This window comes from Gobio gobio (assembly GCF_949357685.1).
Source record: "Gobio gobio genome assembly, chromosome: 6".
NCBI classification, from domain to species: Eukaryota; Metazoa; Chordata; class Actinopteri; order Cypriniformes; family Gobionidae; genus Gobio; species Gobio gobio.
Genome location: NC_137102.1, coordinates 58,190,770 through 58,201,267, shown reverse-complemented (window position 1 = coordinate 58,201,267; position 10,498 = coordinate 58,190,770). Strand labels below are relative to the sequence as shown.

General features: G+C 34.3%; 1 protein-coding gene across 5 annotated transcripts; it reads right to left on the bottom strand.

Moving 5' to 3' along the window:
• Window positions 1-2,060: 2,060 nt before the first annotated feature.
• ccl25a (chemokine (C-C motif) ligand 25a) lies at window positions 2,061-10,095 on the bottom strand. 5 transcript variants are annotated; one of them, XR_013816690.1, is made up of 6 exons: window positions 10,032-10,088; window positions 9,500-9,581; window positions 6,635-6,752; window positions 5,169-5,280; window positions 2,479-3,312; window positions 2,061-2,315 (listed from the first exon to the last, which is right to left on the bottom strand). XR_013816690.1 is itself a non-coding variant. In XM_079819401.1 (5 exons), the coding sequence occupies exons 2-5, from the start codon at window positions 9,561-9,563 to the stop codon at window positions 3,298-3,300; spliced, it is 309 nt and encodes a 102-aa protein (XP_079675527.1). In that variant the 5' UTR covers window positions 9,564-9,581; window positions 10,032-10,095; the 3' UTR covers window positions 2,061-3,297. The 5 variants fall into 5 exon arrangements, 1 of the variants encoding a protein (XP_079675527.1); XR_013816691.1 differs by having other exon boundaries at window positions 2,061-2,430; window positions 2,501-3,312; XR_013816692.1 differs by having other exon boundaries at window positions 2,597-3,312; window positions 10,032-10,068.
• Window positions 10,096-10,498: the final 403 nt, after the last annotated feature.

Here is a 10,498-nt window from a genome sequence, read left to right as displayed (position 1 = left end):
CCGCTGAAGAACCTCTGAAGAACCGCTGAAGAACCACTGAAGCACCAAAATTGGTGCTATATAGCACTAAAAAAGGTTCCCCTATGATTAGAACTATTGCACCAAAAATGGTTCTAATCATAGGGGAACCTTTTTTAGTGCTATATAACACCAATTTTAGAATATAGAACCATATAGAACCTTTTTTTTGAGTGGGTTAATTTGTTCATGATGTATATTGTTGATTCAATGAACTGACTCATTAGAGTCATTTTTGTGAATATCATTAGATCATTTTTGGAGGATTGGTAAAAATATATAGGTTGACTATAGTGATGCATCTGTGGAAGTCCTCAGGGTTTTGAAAGATAAAGATAACTATCACTCTGTCATATCATTACCAGGGTAAATTACACGTTACAGCCTCCATTTGCACATTTGATGTATAAATCCAACCTTGCTGCGGGATATTTTTGGCTCAAAGGCAGAATGAACCGTATCGACTGGAAACAATTTATCACAGAGGAAGCCAATTTCTGAAGAAACTTGCTGAGATGTTATCTGAGCAGACATGCCCCAGCCTTCATTATCACCACAGAAGAAGAGAGAGGAAAACTGGCGTGAAGGTGCAGAAATGGGACTTCACAAACACGTGAAATGAGAGCTTCGGGACAACAGCGGCACGCTGGAACCTGCAGCACAGGCGGATATTCAGACAGACAGCGTGTCTAAAGTGCTTGCTATTAGCCGTGACAAGATAGTGATGGTTGCATGGGAGAATTTGGCACATCCTTCGCTAAGAAAACAATATCATGGCACTATATGTTTTTAAAGATTTGCCACGGTAGTACCATTTTATTCTGTAAAGAGTCTATTAGTGCCATTCAAATACATGTAAGTTAACATTTAAAAGACCCCCCAAAAACCAATTAGGAAAGACTTATGACATGTAGGGTGAATTCAGGACACTTAAGTCATCATCTCAATGGCAAAAAGTGCCCCAATCACCCTGAATTCACCCATGCCGTCTGATACCATCAATGTACTGCCATAGTTTCATGTAAAAGCTGACCTTTAGAAAGTAATCTGTTTTACAAGAGCCATAGGCTATAATTCTCTGGCTTTTTATTGACCCAGGCTACATATTGCACAACATGTCTTGTTTCGCGGGAAAGTGAAAGTAGGTTACAGCACAATCATATGTTTTTAAATGGATTATAATTGTCAGATTTGTCTAATCATTCAGAAGTGATTTTCCAAGAATCACAATTCAGAGATCTTCGTATGAACTCAAACGTTTCTCACAATCCTGTGAAGATCAACTGATCTACAGATACTCTGTCATCTACACTCTAAAAAAATGGTGCTATATAGCACTAAAAGTGATTCTTTGGCTCGTAATCATATAAGGGAACCACTTGAAGTGCTGTATAGCCCCAAATCTTGGTACTTCAGTGGTTCTTCAGCAGTTCTTCAGCGGTTCTTTGGGATGACTGAGGTGCTATATAGCACTAAAAGTGGTTATTTGGCTCGTAATCATATAGGGGAACCACTTGAAGTGCTGTATAGCCCCAAATCTTGGTACTTCAGTGGTTCTTCAGCAGTTCTTCAGCGGTTCTTTGGGATGACTGAGGTGCTATATAGCACTAAAAGTGGTTATTTGGCTCGTAATCATATAGGGGAACCACTTGAAGTGCTGTATAGCCCCAAATCTTGGTACTTCAGTGGTTCTTCAGCAGTTCTTCAGCGGTTCTTTGGGATGACTGAGGTGCTAAATAGCACCGCTACCGTATACAGAACCTGTTAAGCCCCTATATGGTTCTTCAGCAGTTCTTCGCTGGTTCTTTGGGATGACTGAGGTGCTATATAGCACCGCTACCGTATACAGAACCTGTTAAGATATGGTGCTATATAGCACCAAAAGTGGTTCCCCTATGATTACGAGCCAAGAACGACTTTTAGTGCCATATAGCACCATGTTTTTAAGAGTGTATAATGGATTTTAGGAGAACCATCTGATACTTAAACTCAGTTTTGAACATGCATCATGTAAAAAAAAAAAGGATGAATCCAGTTATTTTCAAACATTTTATTTTTCGTATATGAGCAAAAATCTGCAGTGTAAAGTATATTTTATCAGGAACACAAAGAGCATGTGACCCAGTTTCAAACTCCACTTATCACGTCCTCTATAAAGATAAATTCTCATCGGATCGAGTGTCAAAGTGAACATTAAGTGTGAAAAAACAGTAGTTGCACTTAAATAATAAACTAAACATTCACTCGAAAAAAAAAATGGTGCTATATAGCACTAAAAGTCGTAATCATAGGGGAACCTCTTTAAGTGCTGTATAGCTCCATATCTTAGTGCTTCAGCGGTTCTTTAGCAGTTCTTTGGCTGAGGTGTTATATAGCACCGCTACCATACACAGAACATGTTAAGATATGGTGCTATATGGCACCAAAAGTGGTTCCCCTATGATTACTATGACCAAGAACCCCTTTTAGTGCCATATAGCACCATTTATTTTTAGAGTATAAAACCTCAATGAAGATTGTGTCAAGATTTACAAATATAAATGAGATCTATGAATATTCATTTTATCACTTGGCAAACTAAAACATTCTCTTAAGCTTTTTGCATATAACAAATCATAATTTACAATGCATTATAATATCGTACAAACTACAAAATCACTTGTCGGTGCGTCAGAATAAACTCATAAGGAAATAGAAGGATTATCTGTGTTGCTCGCCAAACGTTCCCACCCACATTTATGGCTAATTATTGCCTAATATTTTATCACACTGACTGTTTATTATAGATGCTGTGGGGCAAAAGTGGTGCAAAGTGAAAGTTCATAATACAAATAGCTTAATACGACCCTGTACAGTTACAGCTAAAAACCATAGTGAGCGAAAGGAATTCATGTATACTTTATTTTTTATGGTTATTAGATTATTGTATTGTTAGCTCAGCAACATGCAATGCCGAATTGTAGGTTTTACATGAGGAGCACTGATTGAGTCGCTTAGAAGTGGACGTCAAGGCAGCTCACGAGGTTTTGTAACCTGGAAGTGAGGGTTACAGCAGCATGTGGAACGGGAAAATAATGGCCTTCTCCCATTCTGAGAATTTAACCAGCAGTCCGTCAGTGAAGCGACAAAGGTCTGGAAGCAGGAAATACCACCTGATAGCACAGGAAGTACTGAGAACATCAGTCAATCACTGCTGAAATGTGCACTCGGAGAGCCGGGACTCAAAGAAAGAATGTGATTGGCCGAAACACTCGGGCAGCTTTTCCTCTTCTCGCTTGTTTAGCCCCTTGTATTCTGTATATCAAAACAAAAATAATTCATTTAATAACAGATTTACATTTCAAACAAATTCCTTCAATATTATATAGTTATTATGGTTGACATTTTGCATGGCATTTTTGTACATTTAAGGCAAGACACCACAGATGAACAGGGTAAAACTTTGACCTGATAGATAGGCTGTGTTTACACTTGTATCCCGATGTGTCCATGTACACATTGGAAAGGCAAGTGTAAACGTAGCCATGGAGATCACCATACATTCCCTAGATGATTAACTCTTTCCTTGCCATTGACAGAATTTACCGTAATTTATGAGACGACGCTTCCCCACCATTAATAGAATTTTCCGCATTTTATGAGATGCTTCCCTATCATTGAAGGAATTTTTCCGGCTTTTATGCTACACTTCCCCGCCATTGACAGAATTTTCTGGCTTTTATGCAACAACTCTTCCCCACCATTAATATAATTTTCCGGATTTTATGAGATGCTTCCCTATCATTGAAGACATTTTTCGGCTTTTATGCTACACTTCCCTGCCATTGAAGGAATTTTCCGGCTTTTATGCGACGACTCTTCCACATCATTAATAGAATTTTACAGATTTTATAAGACGCTTCCCTGCCATTGATGGAATTTTCCAGGTTTTATGAGATGCTTCCCTATCATTGAAGGAATTTTCCGGCTTTCATGCTACACTTCCCTGCCATTGACGGAATTTTCCGGCTTTTATGCGACGACTCTTCCACATCATTAATCGATTTTTTTCAGATTTTACAAGACACTTCCCTGCCATTGACGGAATTTTACCGGATTTTATGCGACACTTCCCTGCCATTGAAGGAATTTTACCGGATTTTATGAGATGCTTCCCTATCATTGACATAATTTTCCGGCTTTTATGCGACAACTCTTCCCCACCATTTATAGAATTTTCTGGATTTTATAAGACGCTTCCCCGCCATTGAAGGAATTTTCTGGATTTTATGAGATGCTTCCCTATCATTGACAGAATTTTCCGGCTTTTATGCAACACTTCCCTGTCATTGAAGGAATTTTACCGGATTTTTTGAGATGCTTCCCTTTCTTTGATGGAATTTTCTGGCTTTTATTCGACAACTCTTCCCCACAATTAATAGAATTCTTCGGATTTTATGAGACGCTTCCCTATCATTGATGGAAATTTCCAGCTTTTATGCGACACTTCCCTGTCATTGAAGGAATTTTATTGGATTTTATGAGATGCTTCCCTATCATTGACAGAATTTTCCGGCTTTTATGCAACACTTCCCTGTCATTAATGGAATTTTACGGCTTTTATAAGACTCTTTCCCGCCATTAACGGAATTACCTGTCATTTATGATTTATGCTTTCTGTGATTTACTGTTATACGGTAGGCTGTAGGGGGCGCTGTTATGCATTTTCTGCAAGAGTCCTGAATCTCCAGATCAAAAACAGGTGAAAAAAAAGAAAGCAGAAACAAGTGATGGAAGCATTGCTTATGCGCATTGTAGCTTTTTGTTCAAAATTTGGCTTTTTTTATGAAACTTACCCACATTAAAAAATTGCATAAAGCTAGAATAAAATTATTTTATTTGTTTGTGTGTGTTTTTTTTAAAGCAGAGGCTCTGTTCTTTATATATATATATATATATATATATATATATATATATATATATATATATATATATATATATATATATATATATATATATATATAGTGTTCAGATATTCATACATTGAATTGAATTGAATTTGTCATTCTGCAGGAGTATTAAAGTTAAATAGGTGATTACAAATGCTAAGAAAATGAAATAGAAATTGTGATCTCCTATACATATATATGCATTTTATAAAATGTACACACCTTCCTCTTCATAGATGAGAAACCTTGCCGTCTGTCCACCTTCTGCATGATTTCATGGACCCATTTTTGTGTGGGATCAGCACAAAACACACGGCCATGTTTCAGTGTGAAACTGTGGGGAGATAAGTGCATTAAACATCATTAACTATGAGGTCTGAAGTTGTTACATATTATATATTTTCCCCCTGAAACTTGTTATACACTATTGTCAAAAGTTTTGGGACGCCTGCCTTTACATGCACATGAACTTTAATGACATCCCATTCTTAATCCGTAGGGTTTAATATGGAGTCGGCCCACCCAGCTCTAACAGCTTCAACTCTTCTGGGAATGCTTTCCTCAAGGTTTAGGTTTAGGTGTTTATGGGAATTCTTGACCATTCTTCTAGAAGTGCATTTGTGAGGTCAGGCACTGATGCTGGACGTGAAGGCCTGGCTCTCAGTCTCCGCTCTAATTCATCCCAAAGGTGATCTATCGGGTTGAGGGCAGGACTCTGTGCAGGCCAGTCAAGTTCCTCCACACCAAACTCGCTCATCCGTGTCTTTATGGAGCGACGCTTTGTGCACTGGTCAGTCATACTGGGACAGGAAGGGGCCGTCCCCAAACTGTTCCCACTAAGTTGGGAGCATGAAATTGTCCAAAATGTCTTGGTGAAGCTTTAAGAGTTCCTTTCACTGGAACTAAGGGGCCAAGCCCAACCCCTGAAAAACAACCCCACACCATAATCCCCCCTCCACCAAACTTTACACTTGGCACAATACAGTCAGGCAAGTCCCGTTCTCCTGGCAACCGCCAAACCCAGACTCGTCCATGGGATTGCCAGACAGAGAAGCGTGATTGGTCACTCCAGAGAACACGTCTCCACTGCTCTAGTGGCGGCCCGCTTTACCCCACTGCATCCCACGCTTTGCATTGCACTTGGTGATGTAAGGCTTGGATGAGCGGCTCGGCCATGGAAACCCATTCCATGAAGCTCTACCCACTGTTCTTGAGCTCATCTGAAGGCCACAGAAGTTTGGAGGTCTTTACTGTTGGTGACTTCTGTGACCCTCAGCATGCGCTGACCCCGCTCTGTGATTTCACTTCGTGACTGAGTTGCTGTTGTTCCCAATTGCTTCCACTTTGTTATAACACCACTAACAGTTGAGCGTGGAATATTTAGTATAATATTTGGACTTCTTGATACCACGCTTGAGTTCTCTGAGCTCCTGAGAGCGACACATTCTCTCACTAATGTGTGTAGAAGCGTCTGCATTAGAGCTTGATTTATACACCTGTGGCCATGACGTGATCGAACACCTGAACTCAGTGATTTGGAGCGGCGTCCCAATACTTTTGGCAATCTAGTGTAAATGAGGTGATAAATGCACATGCAAAATTCAAAATAGAGTCTTTGAAGTTTTACTTTTTATACACAGTCTGAAGGTACAAAAATGCACATTTATATATTATCATATGTTGCTTACACAATGGCAGGGATGTTGCAGCCTCCGTCCAGCTGCTGTTTTCTGTAGCTGATCACTTTGTTCTTCATGGACGTTTTAATTTTCCTGACATACCTTAGGCAGCAGTCCTCATACGAGCCTACAGACAGATACACAACAAACGCATAACTATGAATCATAACACAACTGTTTTTAAAGATGTTTTAGTGAACGTGTCACTGTCTCATTAAACTAAACATAGTTGCAAATGTACGAGGAAGGGGTGGAAAAACAGCACATGTGTGATTATCATGTAAGAATCATCTCCCAGATTTAATTCAAAGCATTTGCATGCCGGCAAAGAAATGTTTAGTTACCCTGAGGTGGACTATCATCTTCACTTTTTATGATTTATTTTATATTTATTTGGTCACACTTCAGTTTAGGCTCCAATTCTCACTATTAACTATAACTTTTGCCTCAATAAACTCCTAATTACTGCTTATTAATAGTTAGTGAGGTAGTTGTTAAGTTTATGTATTGGGTGATTAAGGGATATAGAATATGATCATGCAGAATAAGGCATTAATATGTGCTTTATAAGTACTAATAAACAGTCAATATCCTATAATATGCATGATAATAAGACACTTAATAGTGAGAATTGGACCCTAAACTAACAAATGTTGCTTATGACAATATTAATATATACAAATCATGACAATATTAATAAATGTTACTTAGAATAATATTAATGTTACTTAAGACAATATTAATAAATGTTACTTATGACAGTATTAATGTTACTTACACCAATATTAATTAAATATACTTATGACAATATTAATAAATGTTACTTATGACAATATTAATTAAATATACTTACGACAATATTATTAAATGTTACTTATGACAATATTAATTAAATATACTTACAACAATATTAATAAATGTTACTTATGACAATATTAATTAAATATACTTACAACAATATTAATAAATGTTACTTATGACAATATTAATTAAATATACTTATGACAATATTAACAAATGTTTCTTATGACAATATTAATAAATGTTACTTATGACAATATTAATAAATCTTTCTTATGACAATATTAATAAATGTTACTTATGACAATATTAATAAATGTTACTTATGAAAATATTAATTAAATATACTTATGACAATATTATTAAATATTTCTTATGACAATATTAATAAATGTTACTTATGACAATATTAATTAAATATACTTATGACAATATTAATAAATCTTTCTTATGACAATATTAATAAATGTTACTTATGACAATATTAATAAATGTTACTTATGACAATATTAATTAAATATACTTACGACAATATTAATAAATGTTACTTATGACAATATTAATTAAATATACTTACAACAATATTAATAAATGTTACTTATGACAATATTAATTAAATATACTTACAACAATATTAATAAATGTTACTTATGACAATATTAATTAAATATACTTATGACAATATTAACAAATGTTTCGTATGACAATATTAATAAATGTTACTTATGACAATATTAATAAATCTTTCTTATGACAATATTAATAAATGTTACTTATGACAATATTAATAAATGTTACTTATGACAATATTAATTAAATATACTTATGACAATATTAACAAATGTTTCTTAATTAAATATACTTATGACAATATTAACAAATGTTTCTTATGACAATATTAATTAAATATACTTATGACAATATTAATAAATGTTACTTATGACAATATTAATAAATGTTACTTATGACAATATTAATAAATGTAACTTATGACAATATTAATAAATGTTTCGTATGACAATATTAATAAATGTAACTTATGACAATATTAATAAATGTTTCTTATGACAATATTAATTAAATATACTTATGACAATATTAATAAATGTTACTTATGACAATATTAATAAATGTTACTTATGACAATATTAATAAATGTAACTTATGACAATATTAATAAATGTTTCGTATGACAATATTAATAAATGTTTCTTATGACAATATTAATAAATGTTTCTTATGACAATATTAATAAATGTTACTTATGACAATATTAATAAATGTTTCTTATGACAATATTAATAAATGTTTCTTATGACAATATTAATAAATGTTTCTTATGACAATATTAATAAATGTTACTTATGACAATATTAATAAATGTTTCTTATGACAATATTAATAAATGTTTCTTATGACAATATTAATAAATGTTACTTACTTTAATATTAATAAATGTTACTTACGACAATATGAATAAATGTTTCTTATGACAATATTAATAAATGTAACTTATGAAAATATTAATACATGTTTCTTATGACAATATTAATAAATGTTACTTACGACAATATTAATTAAATATACTTATGACAATATTAATAAATGTTACTTACAACAATATTCATAAAAGTGTTACCATTTTTTCAATTATTATATGCTTTTATTGTATAAATCAGAAGTAAAGTAATATATTAATTTAGTTGTTTCAAAAAAGACATGGAAAACATATCATACGGCAATTATGCTAAACAGATGCATATGACAAAATGCATATGTTGCATTAGTGATTTTAATTAACGTTTAAAATCATGCATTTTTAACATAAATTGCTGCATTATAATTAGTTTTTTTTTCTTTTGAAATTTGAAATAAATTTATTTGTTGTTCTGAACATGCAATAACAAATAAAGCGCAATGCAATGCGTTCCGGTGTGTTTTCTTAAACTCTTCACATTGCAACTTCAAAAAGGAAACCATTTAAAACACAAGCGTAACAGCTGCATCATCATCATCATCATCATCATCATCATCATCATCATCATCATCATCATCACCACATGTGGCGTTTACCTTGAGCCAGTGTGAGGTAGAGGAAGCCCAGGAGGACGATGAAGAAGAGGACGCTGAACCGCATGTTATCCCAGAGTCTCTACTGTACAATGAGAAGGAAAATCACAAACTGATACTCTTATCCTTATTTTCTCCAGCCTTGACCCTTGGACATCATTAACATATTAAGAGTGAGCATAAAAAAAATCTTTATGCGTTATCAAAAAGCACTTTAAATTACGACAGATGCTGTAAAACCAGCACCTCTGAATAAAACAAGCAACATACGCACTTTATGAGTTGCATATGAGAAGAAAACCCCAAAACTGAATGTAAATCATTAAAGAATATTGACCTGTGTTACAGTTTGTCCTGTCACTGCAGTAAAATGTCAATCATCACTAAGTCAAATTTGCTAGTGAACAGGTGAAGGTCGGTGTTTAGAGAAAACTAAACATTTTATATCTTCAAAGGAGTGTAGATTTTCAAAGCATTGCTGTTAAATATTATACAGAATGGTTGCTGTAAAAATGCGTTTGCTGAGGCGGCTCACCTGTTTGTTAAGAAAAGAGGAAAGCGGTTTCTTCTGTGCTCGTTTCCCATCCGCATTGACTTATAACAGGCCCAGCCCTGATACCTGAGCCAGGTAAAGCCACATCCCTCCAGGAAAGGACAGGAATTATGAGATCAACTTACTTGATTTGTCTATCAGGATTTTTGTAATTATTTCCTTTGAATTTGTGGATAACCATCAGTTTAGTATCGGTGGTTTTCCTTCTCATAATAATCTTTTTTGGTCATCAGTGCATGCAAAAATAATATGTAAACGCATGCGGGAAATGGACTTTAGATGTTGTGAGATGATAGGAGAACTGTAACTTTCCTTTAGCCATGAAGTTAAACCACAAGAGACTGTGGTCAAAAGTTTGGAATAATTATGATTTTTTAAATGTTTTTGAAAGTCTCTTCTGCTCACCAAGGCTGAGTTTATTTTATTAAATTGTGAAATATTATTATAAT

What these genes read in the sequence shown, in the direction of transcription:
- ccl25a (XM_079819401.1), bottom strand. Translation starts at nt 9,563, where the DNA reads ATGCGGTTCAGCGTCCTCTTCTTCATCGTCCTCCTGGGCTTCCTCTAC. An exon ending in CTACCTCACACTGGCTCAAG is followed by an intron (nt 6,753 to 9,499) that starts GTAAACGCCACA and finishes ATCTGTCTGTAG; the next exon opens with GCTCGTATGAGGACTGCTGC. An exon ending in TGCAACATCCCTGCCATTGT is followed by an intron (nt 5,281 to 6,634) that starts GTAAGCAACATA and finishes ATCTCCCCACAG; the next exon opens with TTTCACACTGAAACATGGCC.